Source organism: Streptopelia decaocto, assembly GCF_964273445.1.
Source record: "Streptopelia decaocto genome assembly, chromosome: 3".
NCBI classification, from domain to species: Eukaryota; Metazoa; Chordata; class Aves; order Columbiformes; family Columbidae; genus Streptopelia; species Streptopelia decaocto.
The window spans coordinates 117,400,252-117,419,181 of record NC_138656.1 but is presented as its reverse complement, the minus strand read 5'-3'; the positions used below and the strand labels follow the sequence as shown (position 1 = coordinate 117,419,181).

General features: G+C 43.2%; 1 protein-coding gene and 2 long non-coding RNA genes across 3 annotated transcripts; 2 read left to right on the top strand and 1 right to left on the bottom strand.

Moving 5' to 3' along the window:
- Positions 1-1,708: 1,708 nt before the first annotated feature.
- On the top strand, positions 1,709-3,652 carry LOC309438329. Its single transcript, XR_014183752.1, has 4 exons — positions 1,709-1,788; positions 2,794-2,879; positions 2,980-3,106; positions 3,413-3,652. It is a non-coding gene; the product is annotated as an uncharacterized lncRNA (long non-coding RNA).
- A 3,591-nt stretch (positions 3,653-7,243) lies between these two features.
- On the top strand, positions 7,244-10,489 carry LOC309438324 (antimicrobial peptide THP2-like). The gene is made up of 4 exons (XM_082049521.1): positions 7,244-7,419; positions 8,558-8,636; positions 9,465-9,585; positions 10,258-10,489. Exons 2-4 carry the CDS (start codon positions 8,579-8,581, stop codon positions 10,301-10,303), a joined length of 225 nt encoding a protein of 74 aa, XP_081905647.1. The 5' UTR covers positions 7,244-7,419; positions 8,558-8,578; the 3' UTR covers positions 10,304-10,489.
- A 5,039-nt stretch (positions 10,490-15,528) lies between these two features.
- LOC309438332 lies at positions 15,529-18,776 on the bottom strand. Its single transcript, XR_014183756.1, has 4 exons — positions 18,622-18,776; positions 17,196-17,380; positions 16,320-16,446; positions 15,529-15,771 (listed from the first exon to the last, which is right to left on the bottom strand). It is a non-coding gene; the product is annotated as an uncharacterized lncRNA (long non-coding RNA).
- Between the last annotated feature and the right edge of the window lie 154 nt (positions 18,777-18,930).

Sequence of the window (18,930 nt, the reverse complement as noted above, 5' to 3'; positions counted from 1 at the left end):
CAGCTCATGGACAACTCTTAGTTGATATTGTGGAGGTGTAAATCTTCTGGAGCAGAGAGTGGGATAAGCAGAGACACATCCAGAGGAGATGAGGTAGCACAGGCAAGTGGGAAGGTCCCGAAGGAAGAGGGATGAGGCACCTTGTCAGAACGGGGGATAAGGAAAGGTGGAAAGAAAGAAAGAACATTTCTTGCTGTCACAGAAAGGGACCGTGTGGGGTTTATAAGAACTGGAAAACCACATAAAGCTGGCAGACTAAAGCAGACCTGGAGGAAAGGTTTGCTCACTAATAGATGCTGACAACAGGGAGATCTGCATTTTCTCCATGCCAAAAATCTCCTCACATGACTTTGTTCACAAATAAAATCCATGTTGGAGATTCAGAGATTTTTTTTTAACGTGTTCCCTGTGAAAATAAAAATACAGATAATTTCTCATCTGTACTGTGGCTGATTTGATGGACTTAGAGGGATTTAAAAACACATGGCCAACAAATTGGTCACTGCCATGGAAGAGGAGACAAAGCCTCAGCAGCGCTTCCTATCCATCTGATACCCATCCTCTCTACCTGGGGGTGTTTGCTGAAGTCACCTGGATTATGAGAAATAAAATATCAATAAGATGTCCTGACAGAGGATGGAGTTCTTCATACAGCACAGACTTAGAGCAGAAGGGCTTCGGGAATAGGAATTGCTGCTTCTGTGTCGCAGAAAGGACTTAGGCTGAGTAACAGCAAATGTGCTCATGGCTCAGAAATTGTAAAATCTTGACGAGTAAACATTTAGCATTTAAATACCTGTATATCACAGAATCACAGAACGTTAGGGATTGGAAGGGACCTCGAAAGCTCATCCAGTCCAATCCCCCCACTGGAGCAGGAACACCCAGATGAGGTTACACTGATCTGTGCATAATATGCATATAAAAGCACACGTGCACATATATATAGAGAGAAAATATGTGACTTCTGGCAGCCTATCAGAACTGGAATGACTAGAAATTATATTTCTTCTTAATGAACTGCTTATATTTTACAGAGAATTTGAGGAACATACATGAGATAGGCAAGTGTGCTGGTTATCCTGTCAGATGCTGGGCAACCTGAGCAAGATTGAGTAAAAGTTGATATCAGGAAGGACACTGAAACTACAACAACAAAAACAAATCAAGAGCAATCCATAGAAGCATTAGAAGTGAAAATATGATATATTATAAAATTTTCCTGGAAAGATTGTATTTATGTTATCATTTCATACCTCAGAATCTCATTATGCACTAAACTACTAGCTATGTAATTAGTCAGCTAAAAAGGAAGCAATGTTTATTCTTTCATGGAGGTGGAGATAAAACAACCAGAAGGTGAGATGTAAAGGACAAAATGTTACTAAGGGAAAAAACAACAGGTTACAGCTGCAAATTAGAAAATTAAGCTGTGTACCAAAGGCAGAATAAGGATCCAGCAGGACAAAAAGGAGCAGTCATTGCATGTTCCCAGGTGTTTTACGTAACCCTGTGGCTTAACGTATCTTACACCAACTTGGATGGTCGAAGATGGGTTGCACAAAGCTCAGGGGCATTGTGGTGAAAACAGACTCAAAGCAGGCCCTCGTTTCTCATTGGAAGATGCTGAAGTACAGGACAAATTTGGCTGGAAAAGGCTTTTTTCATTGGCCTGAGACTGCACCACCAGCATCCCTAAACCTTTATATAAAGAGTCGTGTTTTGGTCTGGGGCACCAGCTGGAGAAGGCAGACGGACAGCAGTGCTGAACCTCCACCTCTTCCATTGGTAACTCTTCTGTCTGCTTCTGGACAGGCATACTCACTTCTTCATCTTTATACATTTATTTTCCTTTCACTAATCTCAAGTCTAATGAGTATTCTGCTTTCATTTACCCCTTCCTTCTCATTCCTCCAGTGACTGTGTCCAGTCTGTACATGTCCTGCAAAACCTCAGTGCCCTCACACAGTGTGAGTTTTTGGTTGTCCTATGCAGGGACAGGAGTTAGATTCAATGATCCTTGTGGGTCCTTTCCAACTCAGGACATTCTATGATTCTATGAACCATGGGTTGTTTGCAGGGCTTGCAGGAGAAAACCATGTTTGGTGGCCTCCAAGGGGAGTGGACAGAAGCAGAAACCTTCACTTGGGGCATCAGAGACAGAGGGCTTGTTGGTTAAGAAATGTCCAACTTCCTACAGAAACAGGCATCTGGCCAGCACAGCCATTCAGGGCTACATTTTGGACTAGATATCTTGCCTGAATCCCTGTAACATTCTGAGTTGTCACCTTAATTGATGCTCAAGAGATCCAAATGTTTCTTTCAGACTTTCCTATGGACAATGGTTGGCTCAGTCTCTGAACGTTTTGTGAACCACAGTAGGTTGAGGGTGAATAAGTCACAGGTCTATGTTAGTACCACAGTGGCCTTTCTGGTGTTGTACAGGTCTGGAAGATAATTTTTCAGTGCAGTAAGACCAACATTAAAAGCAAAACCCACCAAAGCACCATAGAAACCCAGAATAATTTAGGCTGAAAGGCAGTCCTGGAGTTTCTAGTCTAAACTCATGCTCAAAGCGAGGATAGTTAGTTTGCTTAGATGTATATTTGGTGAAATGTTTAATATCTCCAAGGATGCAATTTTCACTCTGTTCATCATTCAAGTCCATCCTGTTTTATAAGGCTTTGGGTTTGGTTGCTCAGGGCAGGTTTTAAGCAGTTCCTTGTCTCCCAGTCAGGAGGGGATGTTCTATTCAGTGTTCTATTCTATTTTGGTGTTGTGGTCTCATTACAGGCAAGGAATTCACATCCCAGCTGTGGCCATGAGGATCCTTTACCAGCTCCTGGTTGTCCTCTTTGTGATGCTCCAAGCGGCTGCAGGTAAGGGGTGAAGTAGGTAGAGGGAGGAATCAGAGGAGAGAGACAGCATCCACTTCTGATTACTTTCATGGTAAATGACTGTTCGCTTTCCACCATGTAGGTCAACGTTACATTCCTGGGCGATTTAATTCTTGTGCAGCCCGAAACGGAATCTGCAAGCCAGGGATATGTCGACGGCCATTTTACTGGGCTGGAAGATGTAGTAATGGATTGACTTGCTGCAAATGGTATGTAGAAGTGCAGGGATAACTGTGGCAATGGCTGACATCCTCTTTATCTTTTCTTCAGAGAAACATCTTAGGGACACAGGTCCTCTAAAACACCCTCCTGTCCCACTTCTCCAATGCCAAACCTGCTGGCATAGGGGGTCCTCAGGGGGTCTTTGCATTCCGTGGCAGGTTCTGCTCTGGTGCCGTGAAATAATGAGAACCTGTCCTGGTTTTGTTAAAAACAAGACCAGTTTCTCTTTTAGTGAATTCACTAAGAAAACCTATTGGTGGGTAACCTGAGACTCTCTCTTCTTCACCATGCAGGAGGTGGAGACGGGGCTGAAGACACCCTGGATTCTCCTTGGAAATCCTTTCTGCTTCTACCGAATGGCCTCTGAATCACCCTAATCCCTTCGCTCCCATTAACACCAGTTCCTGCTGCAACAAAAAGTTCTAAAAATCTTCCTTTGAGGAGAATCAAAATGCTGCATCTGCAAAACCAGGCAATGCTGTGGAAATTATTTCTTTCCCCCTCTTTAATAAAATCTGTTACGATGGCATCCATATGGTTGAACCTTGAGTGGTGGTTTTTTTTTAAGGAAGGAGGGGGTATTGCACAGAACTGTTTGTACCATGGGCAGTAACACACAGGTGGGCTGGTGGCTTTTACAGCTAGATGTTTCTCCACTTGCACCCCACTACACCCCCAGGGAAAAAGGAGCTCATTTCATCCTCCCCTTCCCAACAGCCATATTCCTGCAACATTCCTGCAGTGACCATGGTGTCATTGTCAGAGATGAAACCTAACTTCTCCCTGTGACGACTTCATGGTCCAGCAAGTACACATTCTGGTAGCTTCCAGGCTTCTTTTGGAAGGTATTATGGCATTTTTGACTGAGGTGTCAGAGACAGAATCCATGCTTTCTGTCTCTTTTTCCTTGCCATCATGGCCTAACACTGTAGAAAATGCCAAGATATCTCCAGATGCTTCCTTCAGAGAACCTAGAGGCATCTGAGAAACTTCACTTCTCAGAGGACTTCACGCCAGGGAAAACTAAGTATATTTTGGATAACATCAGACCTTTGGCAGATACCAGAAAAAAAAAGATACAAAGAAGGAAAGAAAAAGACAGTAGCAAACACATTTCCAAAAGTTATGAATGTGCAAAGTAGTGATTTGGTCATTATCTTCTCAGAAGCAGTTGTTGAACATGCACAGAACAACGCCCAGTCAAATACATCACCTAACTGAGATGGTTTTGACTCCTAATGGCTTGATGTGTGGGTTTGGAGAGGGGTAGAGTTTGAGATTCTCCCTTTTGCTCCTAATTGCTTCATCTGCTGTGCTAGATATGACTCCTAAGATGGAGATAAGATCATCTTCCTCTCTGGGAAGTGATCTTGGCACAATTACCCAAACATCTTGATATGAAACTCATGACACTCTGCACTTCATTGTGAAGACACTTCCCTCAATGGTGTAACCCACCTGCACCAGGTAGAGCAGCGTTTTTTGTTCCAGTGCCAGGACTCTAAGTACTGTATTATTACATATAATAAAATTCTGGCCCTGTCATAATATTTGTCATCCTCCAAAGAAGGTTCCGTGATCTGGACCTGAAGTGGGTGGTGGAGTGTGGCATCATTGATGAACTCTAACTTGAAGAATTCGAAGTGAAGACTTGCTGTGGAGATAAACATAACTGGATCATCTTCTGAACTTCGGTGAAAAGAAGAAAACTAAATAAACACATTATTTAAACAGGAGGAAACTCTCTATGAAGACTCCCTGTCCCTCTGCACTGAAAATAGTGAGAAAGTAGATGGTGTTTTGGATAGAGAAGATGTCAAGAGTCAAACCAATGTGAGGTGCTGCCCAACTTAGCTGTGCTGGACCCCTTGCACTTTCCTATCCAGGTATCCTGGGTGAAGCAAAGTGTAGCTGGTGTTACTGTGATCCTAGTGTAAATCAGATCTACCAGAAAAAGACACTGGAGAAAACCACTGAGATTGTGAAGGGTAAAACACTGATATGTCCCTCCTGACATACAAAACTCACTGACTGTCTCATGCTTCTGCGAACAGGAGCTGCAGGTAGGGATGGAAAGGTTTTCCACCCTGAGAGCCACGAACCAAAATTTCAACAAGATTTGCCTCACTGTTATGAGCTTTGGACAAGCAAAAGTGCTCCATCCATCCTCTGCTTCTCCCTTACCCATCTCCAGGCAGAGATATTTTGACTGGAAACGATGGGAGCGACAATGCAGAATTTATAATCAACAGTGTCAAGAATGCCCAACATTAAAGCCAAGTCCTTGCTTGCACGTAGGACTTTGGACATGGTAAAAATTAACGTTGTGTCTTTGTTTCCTTGAGGAATCAGGTTGAGTAACACTAGCAGTTGGTAGGCAAGCCAACCACAAACTCTTGGCAAGGTGTGAAGTAACTGCAACTTTTGTAATTTTATTCCCTCCATTTTCTGTTTTATGGCCAGAAATTCTTAAACACACCAGAAATGCAACTATCATTTTTTCCTACTGCAAATAAAGTTCACTTATAAAAATATGTAGAAAATAAAAATCTATATCTCAATTATCAGGGTGCGCTTTCAAGGGAAATAATTTATAAGCATGTTTTCACATGCATATATATCTATGTCTGTGTATGTATGCACATGTGTACACTTTTGTATACTTAAAAAATGAATGTCAAAGTACTGGAAAAAAATCACACCACTAATATTAATAACTAAACTTAGGAGCCAGTAAGAAATTAAAATATTTCAGTTTAGTTTTGATAATAAATGATCTGTAAGACATGGTGTCATTTGCAGAGGTAGTGGTCAATTAGAAACATTAGTCACTCAAAATAGCAAATGTATAATAACCTATTATGATGTACTTCAGGTGTAATTTTGAAATATAGTGTAAACAATGTTTGTTGGCTGAAGTAAAGTGGAAAGTAAAATATGACCTGAAAAAGTATTCAGTATTGCTGTCTTTGGATAGTTATTGTGTATGTCAGCAAGTGACTTGGTGCAATAAAAGATCAGGAGATAGGAAAGGATCACTAGACCTTAGAGATTGTGCTGATGCTCCTCAGATCTTCATTACAAGGATTCATGGATTTGGTTTGGCTTGGATTTTACTGTTGAATGAACAAAGACAGACCAGGTTTCTTAGATTTTTTTCCAGTTGAGTCTGAATATCTCTATGGGGATCAAGATTCTATAAATTCTCTGGGCCTCCATTCCAGTTCCTGATGACTCTCATTGTGAGAGATTTTTGTTTTCCTTATGTGTAATTGGAATTTCCCTTATTGTAATTTGCATCTGTTGCTTCTCATCCTTCTGATATTTTGGTTCTTGAATTTTGATGTAGTTGTGTAAGTAATTAGAATGAATTTTGCTACTGTGTGATTGTAAATGTAATGATCTTAGGATTAGTATTATGTGGAGATGCTTGCTTGGCTGAACCTTTGGTTGAAATTTAACTCTCCCCTAAAGGATAAAAAGGAAGATAAATTAGGAACTCAAAGCTTTGGTGGCCAAAGGATGGAAGATTGCCAAGATCAAAAATGGTTTTGGAAGGTTCTGTTGAGGCCAGAAGTACAAGAAGATCAGCCGGAGTCATGGAAAAAAGCTCAGTCAAGAGTCCTGCAGCCTGAGGGTGCAGAGACAACGTCTGGCACTGAATTTCCCTAATCTGATGTGTTTTCCACCAACTGGAAGGGTGTACAGGGACATAACGATGATACATTCACCCTATTTCTGTACATTTTATGCTCTTTACTTAGGCATCCTTACTGGCCGTGCAACACTAAGCCAATGGACCTTTGTTTTAGTTTCATACATCCCTTCTATGCTCTTAAATTCTTCATTCATGGAACAGAAAATAAACTAACTGGGAGTGCAGAGGAGCAAGCAGGTGCTCTGTATTGCAATAGATCATGTAGCCCCTAAGAAGGAACAGTTCAACGTATGTCCCAAGATGTTCAACACAGACCACGGTGGCTTAACATGTCTTACACAAACTGGAGTGTCACAAGAGGTATTGCGTGAAAAACCTGGCGTTTTCCAGAAGAAAAGCTTCAATAACTTCAGAGAGAAACCTCACTTTTTCACTGGGAAGCAAAAAGCAGCTTGATTCTGGTTGGATTAGAAGCCACCAAAAAAAAAAGGGTAATTTGTTGATTGGCTCAGTGTGTACTTGCTGAGAAGAGAAAGAAGTTGTCACGTTATAAAAGAGACTCTCAGCCCCACAGCCAAAGCCCTCTGGAAAAAAGGGACCAAGCGCAGGTCTTGTGTGGCTTCTGGATTCACCTGATACCTGGTAACTTCTCTGTTTTTTGCATTATAAACCTAAACTTCTAGGTTACTAAAAAAGGTTAATTGTTAATTTAAAAAAATGTGCACGGTTTGAGTAAGTAGTTCAATACGTGCTAATACCTAGGATACTTTGATAAAAATACTTCACTTGCTAACTCCTAGAATCTGGCTGGGTCAGGCTACTTTAGAGAAGTCTGTGTTCAGAGAAACTGGTGGTCTTTTTGATGAAAAACAACATATATTATTTATCTATGTCACTATGTTAAGAACTTGGTTTCACTTTCAGAATTGTTAACTTTGCCTACTTGTTTCTCCTGATGTTTTCAAATATACAGAAATTTGTCTAAACTAATAATGGTAATTTCAAAGCTGTTTTGAGCTGTTCTCTACCATTCCATTTGCAGAAATACATTTTAGCACAACATTATTTCCTTTATTTGCTTAAGAGAATAGAATTTGTGACAGATCAGAAGATTCTCTAATGCCACAATATATGACATTAACTACTTCCTTTTTAACCACAAGCCCTTTTCTAGGCTGTCTTATCCCATTTTGCGGATATTAGTTCAATTATTAACTCTTTCAATGAAGACATTACATGTTCACTTTTCAAATTTAATTCATCAAATGGGAGCCGATTTGGTTGTACATTTCAATTCTAGAACTGCTGCCTGTAGACTAAGACTGAAGATTTTGAGCCAGTTGATTTTAGCTGTTATTTCTTGATAAATTTTACCATTGCAAAATGAACATTTTCTTTCTGAAGTTTGTAACTTTGACTGTACAGTGACCTCATTTTGCTTAGCGTTGTTAAATTATTAGATGAAACATTTAACTAAAAATAAAGTCGTGATTGCATTTTGGCTAAGAACTATTTGAGAAATGTGAAAGAAATACAGGCAATCAAACCATTAAAATAACTTAATGATCACATATGCTCAAGGCATGTTGCCCTATGTATATTTGCTTTTCCCAGAAATGCTCACACAGTGGTCATGATGTCATATGGGTCTGACTGGTTATTTTTGAAGAAAAAGGCAATATAAATGAGATTTTGATTAACAGCATATTTGTACAGTTCAGAAGACTGTAGATCCCAGGGACTGTCTGTCATAGATCTTTCTTGGTCCTTTTTCCTACAGTGACACAGTAAATCCGAAGCCATGAAGATCCTTTACCTGCTCTTTTCTCTCCTCTTCTTGGCCCTCCAGGTTTCTCCAGGTAAGATGGAAAAGAGATGCTAGAAGGGGATTTTGCACACCTGAAGTAAATTTCCCAGCACATTTTAACCACTACTGGTTAAAATTGCCAGAAACAGAGCAGGTGTTAGTCAAATAGCTCAGTGCCTGTGGTCCCCTACGGAAACTCTTTCAAAGGTGGAGGAATTTAAGCCTGACAATATTCAAGAAGTATTTGGACAACACCCTCAGACACATGGTGTGAATTTTGGGGTTGTCCTATGCAGGGACAACAGTTGGGCTCAATGATACTTGTGGGTCCCTTCCAACTCAGGGTATTCTATGATTCTATGAAATTCTGACTGCTTATTAAAAAAGTGATTTTTTTTTTCCACTTCTGGTGTCTTCCTAAAAAGATTGTGATAAACTCTCTGGTGTTAGACACCTGAGATGTGGTCTGTGGTGGCCATGATCTTTGGATAACAGCACACTCAGCAGGGCATATGCAGATGAAAATGAAGCCTGGCCAACCATTTTTGGATAAGAAACAATATTAAAGCCTATGGCCCTTGAGCCTTTTCCATAAGGTAAAGGACAAGGAGTCAGGAGGTGGGTATCATTCTCCGCCTGGTCTTTTGGGCCACCCATTTAGATGCATTGTGAGCTAAGGATTCCTCCATTGCAAGGTGTAGACTTGCATTGTAACCTCACCTCTTACATGGCCTTTCAACATGGCCAAATCTGGGCAAGAGTCCTTAAGGCAAGTTGGTACCCAAGGCAGGTCAATGCAGGGGAGACCCTCCTGGCACTACAACTTCATTGTCCTGCCTTGCAGAATGAGAATGAAGGGAATTTTTTGTTCTTTTTACAGGTTTGTCTTCACCTAAGCGGGAGATGTTTCTCTGCAGAAGAGGGAGCTGTCACTATGGAAGATGTCCCATCCATCTGATCAGAGTTGGAAGTTGTTTTGGGTTCCGCTCCTGCTGCAAATCGTAAGTTTGATATTCACCAAGGCTTATCTGCAGTATGATCAGAAAGGTCTATTTTGCCTATGTCCTTAACCCCAAGGTGCTACTGAATGTTCAGATTGGATATCAGGAAAAAAAACTATTATGCCATGAGGACAGTCAAGCACGGAAACAGGTTGAGCTCCACAGTGCTCTTTCTCCTGAGATGTGCACCATGATCAGCCATCAAGAAAGATAATTTACAGTTGGAGATGTCACCCTTGTGCTGTCCCACCTCTCTTTGATCCCTTTACAGATCCCATTCCACAGCAAAATATTGCAGTTTGATTTCTGCAGGATTGGGCTGTGTGGGGAACAGAGGGGAATTCGGTTACACTGCAGGATGAACACAGATCTTCAAACTGTGCAACAAGTGTTGTAAAAAGAAATTATCATTTGAAACTTACCCTCTATTTCACTCAGGAATGAATTCATTCACCCCAATAGCAAGGCATATCAATTTAATTCCCTGCTTTTCCTGAAGCGATAGGAATTCTTCTTACATGTATGAGTGCACAGGGCTGTCCCAGCATGGCTACATGTGACACATTTGGAAAGTATTTATATCCAAGAGGAAAATATGCTTGGGCTGAGAGTGAGAAAGGAGGGAATACAAGCAGAAAAATAATCTGATTTTTTTTTTTTTTCTTTCTACAGGCCATGGGATTTACACAAAATTCATGAACCTTCCATTGAAGAGTGACGAAAATTTCTTCTAAACCTATGAATTTCCTTTGAATGCCCTTCCTGCTAAAACAACCAGATCCTCCTGCAAAGCTTCATGCATCTTTCATTTTTAATGCAAAAAGCTTTAGGATGTAGAGTAAATCTGAATGTATTCTGCGTTGCTTTTGCTCCTCTTGAATAAATTGTTGTTGCTTAGCATTCACATCACTGAAACATGGGTGTTTGTTGCATGGGATGAGGGTGATAATCCTACCTGGGTTTTGACAAACAAACCCTGGAGGGCAACAATTTATTGTGTGTTTCCTTTTGTGGGAATGTGTTCAGATGACAAAATCCTTTATTTTTTTCCTTACTATGCAGAAAACCTTTATTGGGAAAAGAGAAATAGGAATAGCTAAAAACCCAGACACCTCACTACCTATTAAAATGTCAGCGATGTTCTGGCTTCTGGAAGATGCCCATGAGCATCCTGGGAAAGATGTAGGCCTATTTTCTTCCTCTTTTTTTCAATAGTGCAACAATTTATGCCAGTTCTTTTCCTTCCAGAAGTTATTTATCCTGTAATTTCACAGCAGGGGATGTGAGTTTTGCTTTTTTCCCACCTGCGAGAGGATGCATGAAAGATAATAGGTGGAGAACAGCTTCTGCTGGTCTCTCCTCATTAGCTCCTCTCCCACTCCCTCCACCACTCCCATCAGTTCTCCTTTGGGATACACACATTTCTGAAATGTTGCTCAGGAGGGATTTTGTTTGCCTGCCCAAAATTGCAGCTTTTATATATCCTATAGTTGTTTCTTTGCACTTCTTGTCAGGGAACAGATTTATCCTCAGGTGTCCCATCTGACTTATAGAATCATAGAATACTGTGGGTTGGAAGGGACCTACAAAGCTCACCCAGTGCCACCCCTGCCATGAGCAGGGACATCTTCACCAGCTCAGGTTGCTCAGAGCCCTGTCCAGCCTGGCCTGGGATGTCTCCAGGGATGGTTCATCCACCACCTCTCTGCCCAACCTGGGACAGGCTCTCACCACCCTCAGTGTCAAAACATTATTCCTCAAGAATCCAAGAAGTATCTTCCTCAGGTATCTAGAGGAGACATCCAACATGCAATATGGCCATGCATTCAGGCAAAATCTCATGCTTCACACCTCTTCTCAGTGCATTTACAGCAGCTAGATTAGATTCCGTCCACCCCCAAAAAGCAGTTCAAAGCTGATTGGGCAGATTTTTGAAAAATATCTCTGAGTCTTTATTTCACTTTTTCTTCTCTTTCATGTAGGCTGCAGACTTGCTCTCTATTTGGCACTGCTAAGAGAAAAGCAAAGAGAATGTATAGGAGACTTACAGTTGAAAGCAAGTCCAGCTTTCCATATTAAGAAGGGAAAAAATACACCAGAAGAGAGACAAAACAATGAAGATCTGTGCCTAGAAAACATCGTGGTGCTTTTAGTTGTTGTCATGACCGAAGCTGTAAATTTTGCTGAGAAATGCAAGTGTACAAAGGAGTTTGCTGACAGAGAACGTAGTTCATTATTCCTTAACCAGCAGATTAGCAGGATTATTCTATTATTCTATTCTATTCTATTCTATTCTACTCTATTCTATTCTATTCTATTCTATTCTATTCTATTCTATTCTATTCTATTCTATTCTATTCCTTTCCATTCCTTTCCATTCCTTTCCATTCCATTCACTTTTAGCCCAAACACATTATGAAAATGTAACATCTACCCTGCTGTTCCTTGTAGGATTTTCTACACTAAGCAACATTCAATGGTGTTAATTAACTCTACAGAAAAGGTCCACAGATGGTCTGCTTTACAACATTTAAAATTACAGATTTTGATTTTTACAGTCCTGTGACAGACAGAACTTGCAAGAGGTCCTGACTCTTCCACAACAGCACATGGAGACCAGGCAGAATATCACACAGAACTAGAAATGTCACTAATGCCAACATTCAAACAACTGAAGCTATCCCCAACAGTCTGTTGGTTCTCCTGACTCTGTTGACTGGGGCTGGACTCCAATCACCACTGTCTCTGTAGCCAAATTAAGTCAGAGGAGTTGAATCCCCCCAAAAATGTCTGGCATGTGATATATATTGTGGAAGATATGACATATGTACTTCACAGGTCCCAAAATATTTCGTATTGAAATATTTCTTCTTGCCTCAGCCCCTCTTTTACCTCCTGCAATTCTACCTAAACTTGTTTAAATACTTAATATTGCCTCGAATGACACCATTTGGCAATATAACCTTTTACGGTTATGTCTGGGAATGAAGTGCACACCATGGAAGTGAAGGACAGGAAACATCGTTATTTCTCAACACGGCAGGAGTTGGTGGGTAGGTGGCCACCAACCGTTGAAGTTTCTCTAAAATTCAAAAGCTGAAATTTCCTGTTGAAGATTTCAAGACTTGACCTCGACAAAAATTCTGGCCTCAGTATAGAAGACATTGCTCTTTATGAAGGGCCAAATGTCACCCCTGCCCTGGTCCTTGTCCTTGTCAACCTCAGGCACCAGCAGCAGCAGATGCTTATGGAGGTGTGTGCTGGGCAGTGTGTCCCTTGGGTGGGCACTACTCATCCTGGAGGCCCCAGGCTCCTCCTCATCTTGCTCCAGCACACTGCTGCTCTCCTTGTCAAAGACCCTGCTGGGAGCTGTGCTGCTCTATGACACATCCCACCACACAGCCAGGAGGGACCTCCCTTGCTCTCATCAACACTTGGGTTCATCCCATGGGCAACCTTTGTAGAACTTAGTGGGAAATATATCTCCCAGGTTGGCTGTCCAGCTCCCCCTCAAGGTGGCATCTCAAGGGGGTCCCATGGATCAGATGGGTAGTCCTGCAGGGAGTGAGTGGGGTGTTTTCCCCCCTCCACTCATCTGGGGTCAACCTGAAGCTAGACTGACTGCTCTCTGCCCATGGGCTGACCTCACCCTTCCTACAAAATGCCTCCATGATTGTGATCCAGGACATGTGTGTTCATAATAAATGTTTCTGGTTGTTCTGGTGAAGACTCCTCCTTAAAAGGAGGCCACCTTCGTCTATCGCCAGCTTTCCAGCAGCACTTGGCAGAGATGCCAGGCTCCTGTTTGTTGGCATTGCTTCCAGCACGTTTCACTGAATCCAGTTCTCGCTCGCTATGAAGAAGACTCTATGCTTTGTTTTTCAAAAGCGCTCCACATTAACATGGTGTTTGCAAGTTTGTCTTCAGGGAGATCACTTGGCAACAAAAGTCTACCCAGTGGTGGAGTTACAAAGCAGAAGGCACAGAAGATTTCATTTTCTGCCTTACTCAAAAAGTAGACTCATACATATCATCAAGAAGTAGAGCACAGATACAGTTACTTCCCATCTTGACAAAGCTCCTTTCCCTCCTAGGGAAAGCCCCCAACCAAGGAACCCCCGAGTCCTGGGGTCATCTCTCTGATGACATATAGGAATGTCCTGTGCTCATCCCACCCTTCCAGAGGTTTATGTCTCTGTTTTCAAAGCCAGGATTCACATGGAGCTGCTAGGTGGACTTGAGTCACAGTGGTGCATGAGAAAGAGCTGTGATAAGCAGAACTTTTCCCAGAAAGGGCTGTTGGGCATTGGAACAGGCTGCCCAGGGCAGTGGTGGAGTCACCATCCCTGGAGGGTTGAACAGATGTGTAGATGAGGTTCTTAGGGACATGGGTCAGTGCCAGTGTGAGGTTAACAGTTAGACTCAATGATCTTGAAGGTCTTTTCCAACCAAATAATTCCAGGATTCTAACTCTCTCAAACACCACTTGAGAGATGCTTTTAAGCTCCATTTCTTTTCCCTGGCCCTTGCCTGAGCTATTTGCCACCTTTGATCCTGGCTTTGCACCTTGCTGACCTGCCATCCTGGTTTAAACCTGAAGCTGCCTGATTGCTGTGAAGTCAGAACTTCTGTGGTGGAACAGCCTGGCCTTGCTGCTCGCTGACAAGTATTCTGGTCACACACAGACCTGTGCACAGACAAACATACATATTCGCCTGCAGCACAGCTTCACATGTTAATTCGTGGGAGGGCTGAGGTTAGTGCTTGAAAACAGAGAGCAGCGGGGCTGGTTTCATATCTACCACAGGTGGTGGATGCCCCAATCTCGGACATATTAAAGGCCAGGCTGGACGGGGCTCTGAGTAACATGATCTGGGTGAAGATGTCCTTGCAAGGAGGTTGGACTAAATGAGCTTTTATGATGCCTTCCAACCCAAACTATTCTATGATTCTGTGATTCTATTATTCGTCTGATCTCCAAATGGGAAAAAAATAGGAGACATCCTGTTTCTTCCCTGGAAATCAGTAAACTAGGTTATAGGTTACCCTCAGCAAGCTTGAAGATGACACCAAACTAGGAGGAGTGGCTGATACACCAAGGAGTTGTGTTGCCAACCAGAGGGACCTCAACAAGCTGATGAAATGGGCTGACAGGAACCTCATGATGTTCAACGTAGTGCAATGTACTACAACTGGGGAGGAACAACCCCATGCACCAACACATGCTGGGGGCCAACCAGCTAAAAAATAGCTTTGCAGGAAAGGACCTGGGGCTCTTGGTGGACACCAGGTTGAATGTAAGCCAGCAACATGCCCTTGTGGCTAAGAAAGGTATTCTGAAGATATATTTTATATATACATGTATATATAAATAAACTATATTCTGAAGGGCTGCATTAGACCAAGTGTTGCCAGCAGGTCAAGGGAGGTGATTCTTCCCCTCTGCTCAGCACTGGTGAAGCTACAACGAGGGTCCTGTGTCCACTTTTGGGCTTCCCAGCCCAGGGGAAACATGGACACACCAGAGTCCAACAAAGAGACCCCCAGATGATGAAGGGACAGGAACATCTCTCCCATGAGTACAGGCTGAGGGAGCTGGGATTGTTCAGCTTGGAGAACAGAAGCTCAGGAGGGATTTTATCAATGTAGGGGAGGTGCAAAGAGGACAGAGCCCGGTTCTTCTCAGTGGTGCCCAGGACCAGAGGCCATGGACACAAACTGAAACACGGGAGGTTCCTCTGGACATCAGGAAACAGTTTTTTACTGTGAGGATGACTGAGCACTGGCGTAGACTGCGCATATAAATTGTGGAGTCTCCACCCTTGGAGATACACAAAAGCCATCTGGACAGTCTTCAGCAAACAGCTCTGGGTGGCCAACTTGAGCAGGGGATTCAGACCAGATGACCTTCAGAAGTGCCTTCCAGGATCAACCATTCTGTGATTCTGTGAAACTGCACGTCTTTATTGAAGCTGATAAAAGCAGCATCTGCCCAAACAACACCAGATCTATGACAAGAGGTGTCCAGCCCATAAGCACCCAGGAGGAGCAACACTTCCACTCCCACTGCCACAACACCTGGGGACAGCAAAGGCAGGGAAAGGAGAGCACATCAGGAGGTGGTTCCAGGAGCCAGAAGCGAGAGGGATGTCCTCCTCAGAAACTCCAGGGATTCATCGCCATTTACTGCATAAACAAAGCACAATATGTGGTCACAGTTATTTAGTTCTTATATTCCTCCTTTGTCTTCCTACAGTTGCTCTGCCACTTCTCCTCTTATAAGGACCTGTAGGGAATTACTGAAAAACCCCTCCTCAGAAAAACTCCGGTCCTTACTGCAGATGACTTGGACCTGTTCTTTCCTTAGTAGTTGTAGCCTTGAACCCAAGGCTCTTCAGAAACCTCAAGGAGATGGTCCTGCACCCCACACTACACAATGATTAAACTTCAGTTTCCAACAGCATGGGAAAGTGTTCATGAAAGACTGCAGTCTGCTCTCATGGGGCTGAGAGGGACTGGGAAGATGTCAGCTGAATTTGGGTTTATTCAGCCCCACACATGGCAAGTTTAATCAGCTTTACTAATGGACTTTAACCATCCTTCCCTGACCTCTGCCTCTCAAGATGAATGCAAGAGGGTCTTGTCCCAGCAGTGTGAATGCAAAGAGAACAGCAGATCTATATTGGCTAAGAAAGTAGAGGGCAAATTCCTGGACGTTTCACTTCAGATCTTACCTTTTGCAGCAAACCATAAATGCTGAACATCTTCCAAAGATGTGATGAGGGTGGTAGCACGTCAAAAAACTACAGAATCCCCCTTCTTGCTTACATTGGTCTTCATTTCCTGGAGCCAGAGATTCACCTGTAGAGAGAAACAATTGAAAGGAAAAGATAATTTGGGAGAATAGTCTGTACTTCCAGAAGGGCTGGCACTCCATTAAGATTTCAACCAACTTCGTGGGACAAGTATTAAGATCACCATAAATGCACCTTCAATAGCAAGTTAACTACCTAGAAGGACCATATAGACAAAGCCCTAAGGCACTGATATCCCTGGCTGTTCATGGTACAAAGGAATATTTTCTGTCATCCCACAGACCCCGCAGAATGAGCAACTCTTCCATAAAGCCTTGGCGAGCTCATCCAAGCCTGGGGTACAGGGCTTTGATATCTCAGAATCACACATATCTAGGGGTCCTGAAAAGGTGTCAAGTATCCATGATTAGACAACAGACTTCCCCGTCCATTTTGGGGGTAAGCAGGGTAGGATCCATAGGCTGACACTTCAGAGACTGTGATGGGAGCTCATCCAGAGACACCCCCAGAGCAGCAGCTAAATGCCCAGGGTGGACCCCAGAGCTGGATTCCTCCCTAATCCACAGAAGGAGACAAGCTCCTATGCCTGGATGGCTCTCCCTGCATTCTTGGAGGAAGGAGCACTGTGAGAGCATCTTTTGGCACATCCCGTTGCATGACTCTTCATGCTGGAGTAAAGACACAAGCCCATTTTTTCCTTTGAACGTCTCTAAAAAATATGGTTACTTATTTGGACATGGCAGACCCCACTGATGGGGACTCACACCTCCCCCATTTCCCTTCTGTCCCTCTCACCTCCAGCACCCTGGGCCAACAAGAGGAAGAAGGGGAAGAGCAGGTACAAGATCTTCATGGCTGACACCTGTCCCAGGTCTTCACGGAGCTATGGAGGGGAGACACCAAGGCAACAAGGACATGGGGGAACCCAGAAGGTACAGAAACCTGGGCACAGTGGTAAACTAAACTGCAGATGTGTTATCCTGAATAAAAGAAGACAGTGTTAGAATCAAAGAATCACAGAATGGTTTGTGTTGAGGGGACCTGCCAAGCTCCCCCAGTGCCACCCCTGCCATGAGCAGGGACATCTTCACCAGCTCAGGTTGCTCAGAGCCCCGTCCAGCCTGGCCTGGGATGTCTCCAGGGATGGTTCATCCACTACTTCTCTGCCCAACCTGGGACAGTGTTTTACCACTCGCATTCTAAACAATTTCTTCCTCATGTCTGGCCTGAATCTTCCTCCTTTAGTTTCAAATCATCACCCCTTGTCCTACCACAACAGTCCCTGCTCAAAACTCTGTCCCCATCTTCCTTATCATCCCCTTTCTGTCCAGAAAGGCCACAATAGGGTCTCCCTGGAGCTTTTCTTCTCCAGCTGAACACCCCAACTCTCTCAGCCTGTCCTCCCAGCAGAGCTGTTCCAGCCTCGGATCATTTCTGGGGCTCCTCTGGCTCCTCTCCAACAGGTCCATGTCTTTCCTGTATTCTATGATTCTATCATTCTGTGATTCTATGATCTTATGTTTGGTGATGTGTGTTGTTTTAAGTAAAAAAAATATACCTGGTGCTATTTAGAAAATGAAGCCAGAAAACTTACATTTGGAATTCCCTTGGCCTTACCCATGGGCCTTACCCATGGCACACTTGTGCCTAAAACAGACCTATATGTATTTCTAGGAAGACAGAATCAAAGGGATAGACTAGCTATCTGTCTTCTCTCTGTCCTAACAAAAACCAAAGTAGAGAAGGTTTACACACTTTATAAATGCTTGTGCCATTGTTGAATGCAACAGCAATAGTAAAGCCACGGTCACAAAATGATTCTGTGCAGCAGCTCCCCAGTTGTGAGAAGGAGGACAGGGAGGTGTCTCAGAGGCCAAAGAGATCAGGAAAACCTGACTTTTCAAGTTAACTGGAGGCTGAAAGAATGGAAATTCACCATACTTCTGCATGTAAAGTGGGTCCTTCCTATAAGTTATAGAGTTCCCTTTTCCCCAGATACAAGATCCTGGTGCACTGGGGAAACCCTGGATCTAACATCAGCCAATTCCAGCCTCTAATGGGAAGGAATTGATATTTTCAATTTACCTTTTTCCCTCAGATGGTGTCCTAATGTGAACAGATATACCCAACAGTTTGTCATTTAGACAGTTCCACTGTGATGGGACTTGAACAGAGAGACTGAAGGGGTGGCCAGCCTGAAAGAGACTCCATAGTTACTTGCCTGACAAGAGAAGGTCTTGGTCTTCAGGCAGCAAAAAAATCACCAGGAATCGTGTCCAGATGCCTTTGGTGTCAGGGAACACTGCTTTGCCCAAAACACCCTGGTTTTATAACACTGACGATGAGTGAGACATGCTTATTCCCATGGCCACATCTGCAGGCCAATCAGCAAGTGACCCATCTGCTCGGGGATGATGGGTTTGCACCTTGTCCCTCTCTGTGGCAATGGGAGAGGCTGTTGCAATCCTCACCGTTATCCTCATGCAACACGTCTTGTGACATCCTGCTGCACGGTGGGCACACGGGCTTG